The 19,227-nt window shown below is 36.5% G+C and overlaps 1 protein-coding gene across 1 annotated transcript; it reads left to right on the top strand.

The window, feature by feature from the left end:
• The first annotated feature begins 904 nt into the window (after window positions 1-904).
• Window positions 905-18,007, top strand: LOC306882740 (rab11 family-interacting protein 2-like). The gene is made up of 6 exons (XM_079437592.1): window positions 905-1,088; window positions 2,070-2,684; window positions 7,566-7,969; window positions 8,254-8,602; window positions 10,517-10,613; window positions 14,288-18,007. The coding sequence occupies exons 2-6, from the start codon at window positions 2,332-2,334 to the stop codon at window positions 14,516-14,518; spliced, it is 1,434 nt and encodes a 477-aa protein (XP_079293718.1). The 5' UTR covers window positions 905-1,088; window positions 2,070-2,331; the 3' UTR covers window positions 14,519-18,007.
• Window positions 18,008-19,227: the final 1,220 nt, after the last annotated feature.

Here is a 19,227-nt window from a genome sequence, read left to right as displayed (position 1 = left end):
GTAATTAAACTTCTGGTCCAATTATATATTTTTCCATATGGCTACTATGTGACCCTGGATCACAAAACCAGTCATAAGGGTCAAATTTTTGAAATTGAGAATTACATATAATTTGAAAGCTGAAAAAATAAACGTTCAATTGATGTATAGTTTGTTGGGAGAGGATAATATTTGGCTGAGATTCAACTATTTGAAAATCTGGAATCTGAGGATGCAAAAAAAAAAATCTAAATATTGAGAAAATCGCCTTTAAAGTTGTCCAGAGGAAATTCTTAGCAATGCATATTTCTAATCAAAAATTAAATTTGGATATATTTACTTAATAATGATTTTTGGCATAAAAGAAAAATCTATTATTTTGACCCATACAATGTATTATCGGCTTTTGCTGCAAATATACCCCAGCAACATAAGACTGGTTTTGTGCTCCAGGTCACATATAGGCTATATTTAGCTTAATAAAGGCCTTTTTTTTTTTCTTTTTTATTGCTATTACTGATGAGTGACCTGCTAATAAAAATAAAAACGAATATTCCTTCTACTGATTAGGTACTACATGATTATATATATATAGGTCACTTATATGAAACATTTATCCAAGTTATTCAAAAAAAGGTATCATGTAAGGTTACTCGTGTTTTATAATTAATTGTTATGGTTTCATTTGACCCATTTTTTATTATTCTAAATAGCATCACAATGTTTTACAAACAAGCTGTTTATTACTTTCCTGTTCCTTTTTCTCGACAAAACTAACAACAAAAGGGAAACGAACAGCTCAAACTGTCAATAAGCCTCGCAGTCATTCGAATCCCAGGAACAGCGCCAGGCGCGCGCCGATCAAATCCTGTGTTTCCACGGCAACAGAGGAGGAGTTTACACTTCGACCCGTGACCACATCGGCGGAAATGAGGAAATGAGGAACTAGGAAGTCGGCTGCAGGGCTGATGTGGAATACCACACATTTGTTTAAGATGAATTAGTGTCGCTTCAACATTCATTTTCATCCACCACAGATACCGATTGGCACAAGCGGTCATCCCACATGCAGTGGCGACGCTAGCTTGTTCGAGAAAGATGTCTCAGAGGTAAATATCAGAGGCTTGTGCTGAATGACTGTTTGACAGCAGCAGTAATGTTAACTGTGGGTAATAAAGCCAGCAGTGGTGCTTCTCATTGAATTAAATAAGGGAAGACCGCGGAGTGTTTTTTCTTTAAATACTGGTTGAGTTTAACCCATGGCCACCCTCCTGAGGTGAAAGAAAAATGTGCAAATCTCGGTGTTTTGAAATGTAAAATATTTACAGAGCAAAAAACATGAAATGAGATAAATAACAATAATCATTATTAACAACAACAGCGACAATATAATCATAATAGTATTTTTTTTGTCTCGATTATAAATGTAATGTTAAATGATAAAACTGGTATTTATTTGAATCACCAGGTTCTATACAGTAACATAATAAGCCTCGCACTTTTTCAGACATAAAAAATAATAACAGTGCGACGTTGTATAAGCTACAGAGTTAATTTACTTTTCTTATCTGAATGACAGCGTTTTTATATGTTTACCATTTTTTAATTAAACATTTTAAAATTAAATTAGGCTCATTGGACATAGTTAATATTTTGGACAATTTATTTACTACAATAAATTCATAGACATTTTTATAACATGTTTTCAAATGAAGTTACAGTCCATCCTAGTACTGTAGGTTGTAACAACAGCTATATGTACTTGACATGAATTTATGCAGTTTATTATTTTTTGATAAACTAAACAAATACATATGTGAATAATATTTGTAAGTATTAGATACAGAAAGGAAAACAAACAAACATTGAGTTACAAACTCTGTGGTTACCACGGTAAAATTGGTCAAAGAAAAAAATCACTTGCTCAAAAACAATTAAATGTTTTAAAACAATTTAACTTTTTAAGTTTGTTGCATTGGTAAAGTCACTCATTTTTAGGTTACATTTGTTATTTAGGTGTCATTTGAAAAATGAATTTAAGTTTTAATATTATTTTTCTGAGACTGTTTTTTTTTTCTTCTTTGGTTTAGGTGACCTGAATTGGAGCGGGGTGAATGTGTGGGGTGTTTGCAGAGTGTAACAACATCATTGCCTGTTTTTGTTAATAGATGCGACTTTTGTAATGTCAAATATGTTCTTCCCATGCAGTTAAACATAACTTTCGATTTTTTTATCTACTCTTGGTCGCTCATTTCATGTGATTAGAAGCTAAACAAAATGCCAAGGCCAAATTGAAGTAATACATTTATTATTTCACATACCAAAATCCATAATTTTACACCTGAAGTCATCATGTCATTGGGCGGACAGTCACAGAAGTGGTTTCCAACTCACGTCCAAGCCACTGTTCTTCAAGCCACAGACCTGCAGCCAAAGGGCAAGAATGGCACCAACGATGCCTACACCATCATCCAGCTGGGCAAAGAGAAGTACTCCACCTCAGTGGCGGAGAAGACCCTCAGCCCGGTGTGGAGGGAAGAGGCTTCATTTGAACTGCCAGGGCTGCTGATGGAGAGCAATCCAGAGGTGTATGAGCTGTGCCTCACAGTCATGCACAGGTCCCTGGTTGGATTGGATAAATTCCTGGGCCAAAAAATCATCAACTTAAATGAGATATTTGACAACAAGGAACGGCGGAAAACTGAGTAAGTGAGTTAAATATTTCATTCATTTTTGATGCCTAATCTTTGAAAGATCTATCAAAAGTCTTGTAGAACTATACAAATGTAGCATTCTTTCAAGTAAGCAGAAGTGCAACTTAAAGGAACCCAACACTAATGGCGCTTTTCCACTGCATGGTACAGTACGGTTCAGTATGGGTCACTTTTGGGGGGTTTTCCACTGGGTACAGTACCTGGTACTTTTTTAGTACCACCTCGGCCGAGGTTCCAAGCGAACCGCTGATTTAAATCAGCACAGCCAGCGAAGGATCAACTGTTTTGAATGAGCGCACTTTTCTTTTAACGATCAAAAAATGGCTGTTTTGTTGTCTGTTTAGGAAGTACAGACTGTCCTCTCGTTGATATGCGCGGAATGAAAACGTTTTTCAGGAGTCACGGCAGTAGAGGCGGCGCAACTGAGACGACACGTGAATAATCCCACCTACTCTAAAGCGGTACTAAACTGCAGCGGAAATGCAAACTGAACCGTGCCGAGTCGTACCACGCAGTGGAAAAGCACCATAAATGTCTTCTCCTCTTTTGGTGTTACGGTTCAATTTTGTTTAAATTGTATTCATGCAGTGCTCAAGATCCTTTGAAATCACAGGCCTTTCTTCTCTCTCTTTTCTTTTTAACTAGAATTTTTGATTATTTAAGAGCAGTCCACAAAATCTCGCTCTGACATATCATCCTACATTGACCCCTTTGTTTAATGCTTGTCAGCATTTTGAAGCCAAGTCAGCTAATAGTACTCAAAGTATAACATGATTGAAGGTTTTGAATGACCTGGGCTAACAATTAGTGATGCAGTTTCATTTGAAGTAATCCTCTGACGTAATCCTGTCTTTGTTTTTTTTAAAACCTGTCGTCTGAGTTTTAAACGTCTATGGACATGCCATTGCTGTGCATTACTATAGAAGGGCATGAAACTCAGATAAAGGCCTTTTGACTCCATGCAGTTTGAGTCACAACCCTGTGGTAGATGAACAGGTCTAGTGAGGATGATTATCATGCGTGCTATTATATTTTCCTCTCTGTTTGTCAGGCCCTGGTGACTAACAGGTGTGTTTCCTTAGAGGAAGTCCTCTGACTTCCTCAAATGTTGTTGTCAGATGTGACAGAGACTACTTTCTGTAACTAAATGTCAAGAGTACTTCATAAGAGAGACAATATTTTTTATGATTTCACTTTTTTGGGCATGTACAGACTAGCATGGTTATTATTATTAGTATTATGAGAGAAACAAGTATGGGTGGTTGCAGTAGAAAGGGCGGTGCCAGTGTCTTGTATTCCTGGCGTTAATGAATATGGCAAATGACAGACACTAATTACAAAAATGTTGTTTTTAAGAATACTGTAATTTGCCTTTTATTTACATGTAAGTTTTACACTGGAGATCCTCTCATGTAATGGAAAATTGGTACAATATCAGTTCAATCATGACAATTCTCGGAAGATTTTAGCATGGTAATGGATATGACAGTGTTAATGTACTTGGTCTTAGCGGAATATATATGCTACGCTGCTGCTGAATTGCTGCTGCTGTTGGTTATTGCTGTAGTTGTAGATTATTGCTGCTGCTGCAAGCAAGAACAGGAATTTGCTACTGCCAAAGCATATGGCGATACGGTGCCATAAGTATTTAACCCTCTGAATATCATCAGTTACGTTAACAACAGTTCAGCCTGCGCCATCTAGAGTTTCATGACTGAACTATATATTTATAGGCTGATATTAAATGTATAGTCGATTTCATTGTGCACAGTTATCAGGTTATTATAAAATTATGCTAGAATATAATTATCGCTGCTTTCTTACTTTTCCTCCAAGCTTCTAATCATTGGCAATATGTCAGAATCAGTGCAAGCATTATTTATTCAGCAATCCTATGATATCACACCCTTGGGAGGAAGTTATGTACTGTAACCGATTGCTAACATCACTGTTGACACTCATGACACAAATCACTTTACCAACTTCGCATCCCCTGGAAAGACTCTCAGAGTTAGCAGTCCCCATTGACTCTGTTCATGCAAGGGTTTCCTCTAACTGACGCAAGGGTACAAGAGTCCGTTTCGACATTGGAGTCGACAGGCCCTAATTATCGCACACCTGTGTTTGTTGATTGTACGGTGGTTCCCAGCGGCCCTCGCAGAGTGGGAGTATTGTGGTTCCAGGCAGAGGAAGATTTATCTTGGCCTTGACTCCCATGTGAAGAAGAGGGGTTGGCTGGCTCTCCACATGCCCAGATCAGAGCTCCCTCACTGGGCCTGAGACCAGGTAAACCCTCTTCCCTCGGATCTACAAGCTCCCCAGTGTGTGGATGGTCTTGGAAAGAAACATAATCATCATTCACTAGCTGTGCCATGATGGAAGACGAGCACTCAGCAAGATGGCAGCCTGTGACGACCCCAGAGGGAAGCGTGCTCTGATACTGAAGGAGTGTTTACAGTAGTGTTTGCATGAAAGAACTGTCTAGGTCAGAAGTGTTGAACTGCATTTCTAGAGGCTGCTTTGTAAGTGTACAAGTGTCTTTTTAATTAGCGCTGATGTCAAGAAAGGGCCCGAGTGATGTTTTTTACAATAATAATGAATCACATTCTACTCAGTTTATCAGGTCTTAATAAAGTAGTTTTAATAGATATCATCGCAAGTTTAAAATTCAAGATTCAAGATCTTCCTTTGTCATTTAGATAGGGGTACCATATAGATATATACAGATAAGCCAATGATTATTTTCATGTTAGGCCAGTATCAACATTTTAATACCATTCTGTCTTAAATTTTCTGCAAAATACTAAAATCAGTCCATTTAAACACTACATGTGAGTTTTGACATTACACCATTATAATGAACAGTATGGAATATTGATATTCATTTTGAGATTTGCTTAATATTACATTTAACAATCTTATTAAATTGGGGGGGGGGGGGTATTCCTTTTTTATTTCATTTTGAAGTACAGAACGATTGCAATTCTGACTTTTCCATCTTAGCATATATACTCATTTAAAATAATATTAAGTAAATAAGAAGTATAATAATTATTCAAACAGTAACAATACATTTACATAATAAAAGTACACAGGTAATCAGTACAGTATCTGTTACTGTTTATTAGTTTTCACTAATATTTAGAATTTTTATATTTTCTATTTTCATCTTAATTTTAAAGTTTTATAAAAAAAAATATATTTTTATGAATATCGCTGTATAGTTTTTTTTTTTTTTTTTTTTGTTATTTTACTACATCCAAAAAAAAAACCAGGGAGAATTAACCTGCACAATAAATTTGCAGTTTTGGCTAATGTTGACTGACATCAATAAATAAAAAAACAAACAAATCTGTAATAAAACTATCCTTCAGATATAGGGTTTTCCCCCATACATTTAGCTATGCTGGTGTAAAATGGTGTATGGCATCCGCTCACTGAACACATCCTGTATTGAATAAAATTCTCTGTCTAGTATTATACCTATACCTAAGTGTTCACAACCATATTTTCTAAATTAATGATCCTGCTCCAAGTATCTTGAATTGCAGGAGCATCAATATTCAGCCACTCTTAAGATTCATGTGCCTCTGCTGAAATATTGTCCATTTCATAATCTCCAAATACCGGTATGTGCATCAATGAACAAAGACCAGATTTGTGCAAATGCCACCTCCTTTTCACACAGTTACAGCATCAATCACATTACTTCCAGCAGAAAAAAAAGAGTAAGAGGTTAAATAAACAGGAGTCGTGGAATGGCCTAGATGGGGGCGTATTACTTCACATTCTTTATGTGGCCCAAACCTTTGCAGTTACCAGGGAATTATGTTTATCCCTACTATAATATGCGTTCTTAGGAAGGGGGAAGGCTTTCAAATGGACTATGCTGTGGATTTGTGTGAAGTGAAATTGGGTTTCTGGCCAGACAAACACATTGCCCCCATGTCGTTTTTGTATGAATTATACATACAGAGCAAAGCCTAAAAGAGAGTCTTCCCACCAGGGGAGTTTCACAGAAAAGGAGAAGTGAAAGAGTGTGCGGTTTTCTCCTGTTTGTTTTTAATCAAGCTGTGAAAGTACACTGGAACATCTGCAAATTACTGGTGCATGTACCACCAGCCTAGCTGTTTTTAATAACACCTAAAAGGCCAACCTGTTAGGGTTGTCTGGTGTGTATAAAACAAAGAGCACGACGAAGGAGTACAAAAGGAGTTCTTTAATTATCCACTGACTGAGAAGGGCGCAACCAAACGTAAATCCAAAATAATAGCAGACAAAGGAACATGGGAGACCACAGGCTTTAAATACTAAACTTAATAATCGGGAAACAGAAACAGGTGAGGAGCTAATTAACTAATCAGGAAAACTAGGTCAACGGAAGGCATGGCAAAACACAACTAAAACAGAACAACATGTAACACAACCACGCTTATGAAACAATGGCCAAAGGTGTGTAGCTCTGTAGCAGCTGTGTTCAGAATTTAAATATGCTTTGAATTTTTTTTTTAAGTTAACTTGACTACTCATGTTTCTTGATTACTAGTTGACCTTTGTGCAGAGATTGTATTCACTGGAAAATTGGAAACTGGAAATTTCCAAGAAAAATCTAGTAAGTTAGCATCACCCTGATTCCTTCAACAAAAACAGATTTTTCCACTGACTTTTGGATTTTTACAGAAAATAAACTGTGAACAACAAAAGATGTGAAGAAACAATAAATAAAGTTCATTGAAAAATAAGTTGCATCCCAGTCCATCAAAGTGACATTTTTTTTAATTTATTTTCTGACTGTTATACCTGCCTTTCAGAATTTCTGACAGTTTTATTAAAAAAAATTGTCTTATACTTCATGTCTCTCTCTCTTGTCAGCTGGTACACGCTAGACTCACGAACAGGTAAGAAGAGGAAAGATCGAGGCAAGATTGAAGTTAGCATCCAGTTCATACGGAACAACATGACCGCCAGTATGTTCGATTTGTCTATGCGAGACAAACCCAGGTCACCATTCTCCAAGCTCAAGGAAAAGATGAAGGGTCGCAAACATGACGGTGCCTTTTCAGACACATCCTCCGCCATCCTTCCACGCTCAGGACAGAGCGAGACTGATTCTCTGCCAGACCAGCACCCTCACCCTCAGGCTGTACCTGAACCCAAGCCAAAACGCTCGTTGCTCACTGGGACGCAGAAACTTTCTGCTGCTCACTCCATGTCTGATCTGATAGGAACTCACTTCAGGCCCAAACTCGACTCCGTGAACTCTATTGAGGAGAAAGGTGAGGATAAACAACCACTGTTGTCCCATTTAGTCACTAAGTGAGTTAAAAGCTTAGGGCTCATTACTGATGTATTTTTGGTTGTAGAATAAAATGTGAAAACATTTTGAGCTTGTGTTATCCACAGACATTATTTCAAGCAACCAAAAAGTCATTGCCTTCGGGATGATGAAACGTGCTAAAATGCTAACGCGTATCTAGGTTTCGGCCTACAAAAATACCTCATCCCTGTAGCGCTTTATGGAGAAGCGCTAAAGAAAATGTTCCATCTTTCTCATCCACAGGGGTCGCTGCATCTCACAGACACTCTCAGAGTGATGGATATGGTTGCCCAACTAGCGATGTTCCATGTGACCCCTTTTCCGAGATCGGAGACAACATGCCCCAGAAATTCGCCACTCTCCCACGCAACCGCAATCCCTTCGAGGGAGATCAGGGGATGCTGTGGGGTGCAGAGAAGAAAGAGAAGAAGGAGAAGGTCGGTCTTCTGGGCAGAGTGACTGGGAAGAAGGAAGGAAAGAAAACGGCCGCTGGAATGCGAACAGGAAGCTCAGGAGACCTGCGATCTCCCAACCCCTTTACCAGTGAAACCTCAAGTGAAACCAACCCTTTCCTCTCACACTACAGATCCGGGTATGACTAGTTTTTAGCCATTTTGTTGGTGCCTTTTATACGTATAGCTAACGTCAAGCTTTCGTTACAGTTACTTGAGGTCAAATACCATTAGCATTTATCAGTAATGTTTAATGATATTATAATTGTATTTAAATGCATTGTGTGATATATAATAGTATGATTCATTCAGCAATAATTGCTGAGGAACAATTCTACCGTTACATTTGCCTGTCATTTCCAACCTCTGCTCTTTTCTCAGTAGAGTTGGATGAGGACAGTCAAGCACTTCATGTTTATCAGAGAAAGTCTGTCATTAGGAAGACCTTATCAATGTCATTAGGCCCAATTCAGACTACAGGGTCCTGACCATGCAACAGTAATGAGATCTGAACGAGAGATAGACCATTCAATTAACAATTTATCTGCCCGTAGCCTACCAGGCCGTTCATCCTCTCCAGTTACTCTCTCATCTTAGATCACAGGTATTCCAGGGGTCATAGTTCAGCCAAAAAGACATTTAACAAACCTGCTTAATGTTGTCTAGTACATAAAGATCTGTGTGATCTTTCCACCATTATACATAACCAGCATCCTTGATGGATCCCATCTATTCACAATACTTTGTCATTAAAAGATTGAAACACTACTCATAACGGTACGCCCATATAAGCATAAAGTCAGTTTATTTTCTTGCAAGTTGCAGTGGTGTTTGATAGCTGTGGTATGGGTGGAAGAAATGTGTCAGCCGGTTGAATTTCCAAATTTCCTGTTATGATTAAAAAAAATTCAACATCAGACTATCTATATTATGTGTTACAGACAAGCATTGTCAGTTTAGATAACTTATTCACTTGCTGTGTGTATTTTTATTAAAATGTTGCTAAAAATAATAATTTTATATTATTTTTTTTTAAATGCTAATAATTTTATAAATACATGTATGCCATTAGATTGTCTAATAGACATTACTACATTGCATATAATATACACTACCGTTCAAACGTTTGGGTTCAGACAGTCAGATTTTTTTTTTCTTCACAGAAAGAAATGATAACAGTAAGGTCATTAAATTGATCAAAATTGACAGTAAAGACATTAACAATGCTAAAACTTGATAGATCTACTTTAAATAAATGCTGTTTTAAGGCTTAATACTCATCAAAGAGTCCCGAAAACACGGTTTCCACAAAAATATTAAGAAACTGTTTTCAAAATTGCTAATAATAGGAAATGTTTCTTGAGAACCAATATTAGAATCAGCATATTAGAATGGTTTCTGAAGGATCATGTGACTATAAAGACTGGAGTAAAGCCTACTGAAAATGCAGTTTTGCCATTTACAGTAATAAATCACATTTTAATTTTATTTAGAAATAAAAGTTATTTTAAATTGTGATAATATTTCACAATATTAGTTTTTATTGTATTTTATTAAATAAATGCAGCCTTGGTGAGCATAATAGACTTCTTTCAAAAACTTTCCACCCCAAATTTTTTAAACACTTAAATATATATTTATACTGTCACTGTGGTATAAAATTGCTCATAATGTGATAAAAGATTTTGGTCTCACCACCCACTTACTGAGTGCCGTAACTGGCTGTAATGCCTTTGTTGTGGTCAGTGACCAGTTGTTGAGAAATGAAAAGTAGACTTGCTGTTTGCGTGTGAGGGGGTGTTGAACCATTTCCTGACCCTCAGTCAGATAACCAAAAGTCAACTCAAAAGTTATATTGAACTTCTGCAGGCAAGTAGCAGTAGCATTAACGGATGTGATGTGTTTCATAATAATGCTTGTTGTTGTCGTTGTCGACGACCAAGATTTCACCATTTTAAATTGATTTGAATGTTAAATGAAGGGGTTTTCTGTAAGATGAAAGTGCATTAAGTATTTATTGAAGTAACAATTTTGTCTATCTTCCTGTCTTGCAGTGACAACATGAGAAATCCCACTAGTACTGAGGACCTTACACAGAGATTAAAAACCTCTCCTCAAAAGAAGCACGGCATGAAAAGTGCAAGACAGCATGTAAGTTCATTCCAAAGAAAGTGTACACTGTATGTTTTTTATATTTTACACTATTGTAATAAAGCTAAATTCCATTTGACCACACTAAATATAATAATTTTATTTTCCATTTCTATACATTGCTAAAAAAAGGATGTATTTGGACATTGTCACTGTCCAGTCTGTCCAGACACAGTTTGACCACATTTCTCATAAGTTTTCAAAACTTGTTTTTGAAGTTTTAATTGGTCATTTATTGCAGCCCTATTATACATGGAAGTCGTTGATGCTGATCTCTGACTGAGTATCACTTGTAGAGCTCTACTTGGAGGGCCGTTTATCTAATTAACAGCTGAAATGGGTGGTCATCGTCTTTGATCTGCGTGTAATTTGAAGTAGTGTGATGTTATTAGTGCGCTTCCATTTCGTTAGCAAGCTATCTTGGACAGTATGTTCTCTCACTCAATAATTGGAAACCTAATCATTAATAATACGCAATTTGTCACTGGTCTAATTTTACACTATAGGTCAAACCAAGGTCAGCGTTAAACGTGGAAAGGAGCCCTCTCTCACTTTGTCATAATTATACTGATTGTGATCGCCATCGTGTCCAGCGCGGAGTAATGCGACGTTTGCTTGCCTGCTGTGTGAGAATAGCTGCTGAAGTAATGTTGAAACTGGAGACGCGTTGCTGAAAATGGCTTTCCTCACCCATTTTTGAGGTTATGTTAACACTGCATCCGTGAAATAGTGTCTCTGGCACTCTAAGGCCTTAATTAAAGGATGGGGGGTGGGGGGAGAGCCGGCCGAGGCATTTCAAAGGACTTGGAGTTTTAGATTTTCAACGCAAAGGCCCTCATTAGTGCCCATAATGAGACAACTGAAGAATGCCAAGTGGAAGTCTTATCTCTCCCACACTCCTGATTGCCTAAATCTGCTCATCAGCTGCTTGCCAGTTCATGGTCATTTCCTGGGCGCTTTTCCTGCCCCCGCTAGCTTGTGCCCTGGTGGTTTTGCTATTCATGCAGCATCTCCTTCTCTAAATCTTCCTTTGATTCAGTGTTAGCTGTTCTATATTGCCAGAGAGAGTTGTTTTGGCTTGCGTTGTCTGTTGACCAGCATTACCAAACGCTCAACTCAGCAAGCACACCTAAAAATGTATGAATGTTTATTGCACACAACTGGCATCAGCAAACAAATTTGGAAGGTGTTTTGAAATTGTGATCATTTTTTTTGTGGATGCATGAAGTCAGTTCAGGTTCACTACAGGTGTAGTTCATCATATTGACTACGGAAAAAATCCCACTACTAGAAACCATAAAGCATCCAAATACTCTTTTGCTTAATTTTTTTTTTAACAATAAACCATATTTTTAAACAATAGATTCATTCAGCAAATGTTTTGCTTGGAAAGTGTACATTTTCATTTAAAATAAATCCTGCTTGGTTTTATATATTGTTGTCTAATGCAATGACATTCACATGATTTACGTGTCTAAATACTTTTTTGTATTTTTGCTTTAGTTTCTAGAATGGTAGTTTTATGGAGTCAAATTTGCTCTGCTGTTTCCTCAGGGAAAAAGAGAAGGAATGTTTTGTTTCCATTACCGTAATCTAAGGAGGATAATCATAATCAAATTGTCACATGTATAAACAGCTGTCCGATATGGTGGATCAAGTTCAAACCCAGAAGCAGTTCAGACTCTGAAGCTTCAGGTTAAATGTGTTGAGGCTTGCTCCTGCCAAGTATTCTTTTCTTAACAAGTGCAATGTATGAATGCAGATTATTATTAATCTTCCATTTAGTATTATACATGTAAACACAGATAACTTTTATGGGTTTTATATAGATATATCATCACACAGGGCTGGTCCTTCAAAATATTTAGATGTCTTAAATTCACTTTTCAAAATCTGAGGCTGTAAAAAGTCTCAAATATTGTTTTTGGAGGTATTCAATTTGAAAAATAGATTTTTTTCATACTGGTTACCCAGCCCTAATCACCATTCACAGTTGAAATAATCACACTGATGTTGTTTAAAGGTTTTAGTCCCTGTTAAAACCTTATTTAATTTAATATATTTATTATAATATTATAAAAGTATTAAGGTCTTAAATGTAATTTCTTTAAACACAACCTTATCAGTGTAGATTTGGTGCAAGTACTTCATTTCTGGAGCTATTTGGATTGTTTGGTAATTAGATGAATTTCGGCTCTGTCTTGTTGATGTTGATTTTGGGTGGCAGTTTTATTGTAATTAACTAATCATTAGTAATTAGGCATGACTGAGAGTCATCCACTCATATTTTGACACCTCTGAAATGGATAATCTCTCCAAGAGATTATATCAACTGACCGCATTTAGTGCTTGTTTTCACCTTGACAGCAGAAAGTGTGAATTTGTCAGACACTAGATAGCAGATGAGCAAATGTTTCTAAATTGCCGTTTCCTCAATATCAGACACAGACACTTCTCATGTCAGCACATAATCGCTCTGCTTGAGAGAACTGAGGCTTGAGCGTTTAGAGCAACACTTTTACTAAAATCTTGTTTATCAAGTAAGCTCTAAAGGCAGCATTAAATAACATGTTTATTTTCGATCTGGTCTCCTAAAATATTTTGCCCATAAAAAAATGGAATGTTTTTTTCACTAGTTTACTTTGGAGTCCCAGAATTATTAGTCCAGCTACTACTAGCATTATTGCTTATCCATGTATACATTGTGCAGTGTTTAAATTAGCATATTAGCATGTTTCACATTGGAAATTTTCAACCTGGTCCCATGGCATAAACGTACCTGGGGGCACTTTTTAGTGAGACCCTTTTTATGTACCTTACAGCACGTTTCGCCGCAGTTTCAAAGAGAATTGTCCACTGAGTGGTGCTAAAACACGGGTTCGATACGTAAATCCTGGCACGTTTTTACGTTGATATAGGTACGTATTGCTGTGTTTTTATGACGTTGCTTCAGGTACGTATTACGGCGGTTCAGAATTCAAATATCAGGGGGCTGTCGCTAAAAATCGTGTTGGAAATATGCCCTACACCAAACCCAACCCTAAACCTACCCGATAGTGTTGACAAATGCAAAACCGATATAAAAACATATTTGTTGATGCAACCGTGCTATTTGAACTTCCTTATATGCAGATTTGAACTGTTTTGTCGAATCGTAGTTACTCACCTCTCAAGTATTCCCCCGTACTCCGTGAGCTACCGAACAAACCTACCGTCTATGAAAACCCATAGATATGAAGCTGGATATGTGTGATGCTATCGTTCAGAAGCATCAGTTTTCAAATCTCCCAGCATATTAATATTGTTTTGAAGTCATAACATGATATTCTTCAAGTAATTGTGCGAAAATTATGCTTTATTAATCGAAACTCTGTAAATTTGTGTGAAAAGGAATAAAAGGCATCAGAGTTTTACTGCCTCTAGTGTTCATTTCTTTTGGAAACTGCAGTGATATGTACTTATTGGTACATATTTCGCGTCTTGCTAAAAAGTGCCCCCAGGTACGTTTATGCCATGAGACCAGGTAGGAAATTTTACAGTATCAAATTATAGGTTAAAAGAAGCAAACAATTTATTTACTTCAGAGAACAGTTTGAACCCCCAGCATATTATGGCCAAAAGTCAAGATTTAACAACATTTAAGAATAATGTCATGTATTATTCCTTACATCTAGGAGCCTGAACATCTGCAGAAGAATATGGCGGTCTACAGCAATCTCTCCTTTGAAGAAGTTGCGCAAGAGCTCATCAAGCAGAAAGAGGTGGTGAGAAAGAAAGATGCTCATATTCGGGAGCTGGAGGACTACATTGATAACCTGCTGGTCAGGGTAATGGAAGAGACACCCAGTATCCTCAGAACACCCTATGAGCCCAAGAGAAAAGCTGGGAAGATCTCAAAGAAGTAAAGGATCTCCAAAGTATATTATAACAGTTTTTTCTGGCAAAATATGTATTGCTTGTAAAAGGACACTGGAATGTCATTTCTGACAGGTCAAGTGTATTTGTTCACACACGGACAGATTTCTTGCAGTAAAGTTACTCTAGGTTTGCAAGAACAACCGGATATATTGTGAAGAAAGATAGGCACTAAATGTGGCGATGCCAAACCCCTTTTTAGATTTCTCCATTATTTAGATTTTTTTTAAAGAATCTTTTGAGCTGTTGACTAATACGTTTTTGAAAATCTTCACAAGCAGCCATTCATAGTTTAGAGCTGCGTTTTTGCGCGAGGAAACCGATGTTATGTTTTTACCGACAATAACTGTGTTTAAGTTGACTTTTATTTTGGATTCAGTTAGTATAACAGAATTGAGCACTTAATACTCTCACTGTGTTTTGCGATGATCACTGGGGTGGACTGTCTATACGAGGCCTTTAATTTTCTGTGACTGAATTCATACTTCAAAGGCTGTACCAGATCAATTGATATACGTTTGTTTCTTGGATGGCACCACAGGACATAGAAGTGATTGTTTACTGCATGTTTTAGCACCAGGGCATATTGGGGTGACAGGGTAACTCTCCTGTCACTTTTGAGGGTGTTTACTCTGTAGATGAAGAGTGATCAGACTCATGATATTAGCATGTGTTTGGTGCCATATTGATACGTTACAACGGTACTGAAAACTTTTGGTACAGAATTACACTACTAATATTTATTTTGAGCTTGATTGCAATGAGCAAATGTGTATGTGAATAACACTGTTCACTTTTTAAGTCCAAAAAAAAAACTGCCTGTTATATACAGCGATGACAGAAGTGTAGAAATGAGCATCCAGTCTCCAAAGACTTCATTCGAACTGGAATTTACTGATGTTGAATATCTTTAGTGTACTGCAGGACTGTCAAAATGCGTGGGCTGCCTACAGTTGACTACACCAAAGTGTTGATTAAACTTAAGATAGCCGGTCAGTAAATCAAGCACATAAGTATTATATAGCCCCTTTTTAATTTCTAATTTTACCAGAGCAAATCTAGCCCATGCTTTTTTAAAACCACAACAAATAACTGATTAATTTGGCACGTCTTGATGCCTCATAATGGAAACATTTCAGTTGGTTTGATTCATTACAATGTATTGCATGTTTCGTGATGAGCGATGTAGACAAAAACTGAAGAACAATTGTTTACAGATTGCTTTATAGTTTCAAGGCAGTACTCTGACATTTAACTGCTTTCCCAATGCTTTTCTTGTAGGACACTTCTTATAGTATTTACTGTGATTTTTCTCATCTTGTGTCATCTCTAGCACATATCTGGTGAGAAAATGACATTGGCTATCATTCTTGGTAACTCCGCATATATTTTGCACCGTGGGCTGTTACACTGGAGCATACTGTACAGCAGTGGTGCATGTGCGTCCCGCATACATAAAAATGTACATTTGAGAAAACTAGAATGATTGTAGTTTGTAAAATAACCCATTTTAATATGTTAGCCTTTCATGTGAAGAACAAAAAATTCTTTAGGCCATAATACCCCTTTTTGATTTTTTTTAAGACACAATAGTATAAATGTTCTCTTTGTATATAGCTCTGCAGAAAGCTTCCCAGAGCTAGTTTTTCTTAACAACATGGTAAAACACTGTGCTGGTTAGTTGTGCTGGAAAGGAAGTCTAAAATGATCTGTAAATTATTATTGTTTTGTGCACTCACATTTTATGTATTTGGAGAGGTTTACATGTGTGTAATTGACCAGTCACGTTAAAATCATTCAGTGCCACGTGCAGTGTTACACAGGGCTGACATTAGTTAAACGCTCTATTTTAATGTCAGTTTTCTAAAAATGAGACCATTACATTTTGTGTGAGCAGACAGAAGCTAGTTTTTCCATATAGTTTTGTTTACGTGTCAAAATTGTTTATCCTTTGTAATATGGATAAACGTGTTAAAGCTTTTATTCACAAATCATTTGCAAATGTTGTATGCCAGGCTCACGTTATTTAAACCAGGAGCATGTTATTTATATAAAAAAAAAAGAATTTCTGCATTATATTCGTCACTGGCCAAAAATCTTTCATTGAATGAATTCAATTCAGAAAAATTATAGGATGAAGAGTAAAGAGTTTTGCTATAGTACATATCGTTAGCAAGTTTTTTTTTTCTTTGTCTCTCGCTCTCTCTATTTTTAATATCAGGACTTCTGTGTCTTTTTTTTTTTTTTTCTTCAAGAGCTTTCGATCAAATAAGGTTCAAAATTGTTTTAAGATTTGCTGTAGATCTTATTGTCGGATGGATAAGAAGTGTTGACTCGCATTGATCATATTCAGCGGAGCTCTTTGCTGCTTCTGTCTGTTTTGCCTCATTGAGCTGGAACTGCTATGCATCTCTCTCCAGAGCAATTCTGTGTGGTACGCTGAATGTATTTTGACCAATCAGCAATGTCTGTAATCACAAACACGGTGTTGATTATCCTGTGTAGATATTACCTAGCACTTCTTTTATCACTTTTTACAGCTGAAATGATGCTGATGCATTGTTTGCTTTCACTAATATTAACAGTATAATGATTGTCATGGTTTTAAGTTGATTATCAAGAAACGTAATTTTTAATGTGTAGTTTTTTTTATCCATTGGTTTATTAATCCCAGTGTTTAGACTACCTATTATTTTTGCATTGTTTTGCTACTTGCTTGGCTGTTCATCTTTGATTTTCAACATTTTACTGTTGTATATTTAGAGGTTTATAGCTATTTAATTCTAAATGTTACAGTGATCATCTTTGTTTGTATGCTGCTATTTCCCCAGCAGATGGTTTAGATAAATTCACATAGCTTCATTAAGACTTGAAAATCAGAATGGGAAAAAAGAAAGAAAGTGTTTTTTCTCCATAAAGAATAGTAGCAGGGCAAAAGTAAAAAGAAAACATAAGCCACAGTTAAATTAGAAAATAATAATTGAATACCTTTTTTTATTTTCCATTTGGTGTCTTCTACACATTAATCTCTGGTGCTGCAAAATCATGTCATATATATACATTTGTTACAATTGTTCAGTATTCTGTATCATATGGGTTTCCGTTGATGTAAGCGACTTTATACTCAGACACTCCTTCCATTAAAATGCTTCTTCCTATATTTCCTCCAAAAACTTGAATTTACAATAGTGTATAAATAACACTACTTAGAATATAGAATTTTACCCTCAGAATTTGATTACGGTATTAGAAAAATCATAGTTATGATGAGGACTTTTCTCAACGTGACACTTTCCGGTAGGATGGTTAAATATTTTGCATAGATGTAGTTATTGATGATTCATCTGGAAGTACTACATCTGTCTTGGCATGCGGCATGAATGAGTGTAGAAGAGAGATCTGAGTGTATTTGTCTGTGACTACCATATAAAAGGGTGAGAGTGATGGTACAGCCCATTTCAATAAATCTCCTGTACTTCATTACTTGTGTCTTGTATTGCTTTCATATACATATAAAACAAGACAAAAGGCATGTATAGCAAAATATTTTCATGTTCCAAGCTTGGAGAACTCCGATGTTATTTGACGATTGCTCTTCATCTGAAAAGCATCGAAATCAGTTTGCTTTTTTTTTTTCATTTGTGAGTTTTTAATGCCCACATCAATACGTTCATTAAATCAAAATTCATTAGACCCTGCAATTATCTACCCAAGCTTTGGGATTTCAGCTTTGTTATTTGCATTACACTGCAAACCTCATGGATGCCGTTTCTTTCAGGGAAATTAATGGGAAGGAAATTCTCATGCCCACCCAAATAAATAAAATGGCCTCTTTAACGACAAGGTAGCTTGTTAAACTTCTCACCTCATTTGTTTGAGTAACAGGAGTGTGTGTGTGTGTGCGAACCGCTGCATGTACAAGTGCCACTCAAGCTGTTTACCATCTCCTCCTTCTGAGGAGCAGTATCATTGCTCTTCATTCACAAAACCGGCCCCTTCACGATCCACACAGAGATACTTTCTCACTGCAACATTTGGATGAAAATGGACCTTCTTCAGAAGCAATGATATGTAGATGAACAGAATTCACTATTGAAAAAGAACACTTCTCAAAGCAAGGATTTCCAGTAGTTCCTTTAATAAGACACAGTGTGTCTAAGGAAGCTTGAGACAATGCGCCGTGCATGACGGATGCTGTCTTTATAGAGGGTTCTTAAAAGTATTCAGAGATTTTTCTTTAGTAGCTGTGTTTTATTTTTAAGGGGAAGGGAAACCATTAAGTACAGTTCTCAAGGCCAAAATAAAATCCAACTCATTACAAATACATTCGTTCCTTCATTTAAATACATTTTTTAAATGTAATGACCTTTGCAGACTGTTTAAACAGGTTAAAAAGTCTTGTACAGCTAAAATATAATATACACCATCTTTAAATGTGTGACATTTTCCATGACTGCAGTAATGGATAGTCAGTCATTTGTGAGGTCATGCTTTATAAGTGAAATATAAAGCATGATATGGAAGATTCTGTTTTTCCATTCTTGCTTAATAATTTCCTCATTTTATTCTTTTCTTTGGGCAAACTAGGTTTCATTTTACTGTAATGTTTTAAAGCAGAGCCTGAATTGTCAATAAATATGCTACTCAGATATTAATACTGTTTATACATTTTTTAATTTTATAATGAAACAACTGATGA

This window comes from Barbus barbus (genome assembly GCF_936440315.1).
Source record: "Barbus barbus genome assembly, chromosome: 16".
In the NCBI taxonomy this organism is placed as follows: domain Eukaryota; kingdom Metazoa; phylum Chordata; class Actinopteri; order Cypriniformes; family Cyprinidae; genus Barbus; species Barbus barbus.
This window is presented reverse-complemented; position numbering and strand designations above follow the sequence as displayed.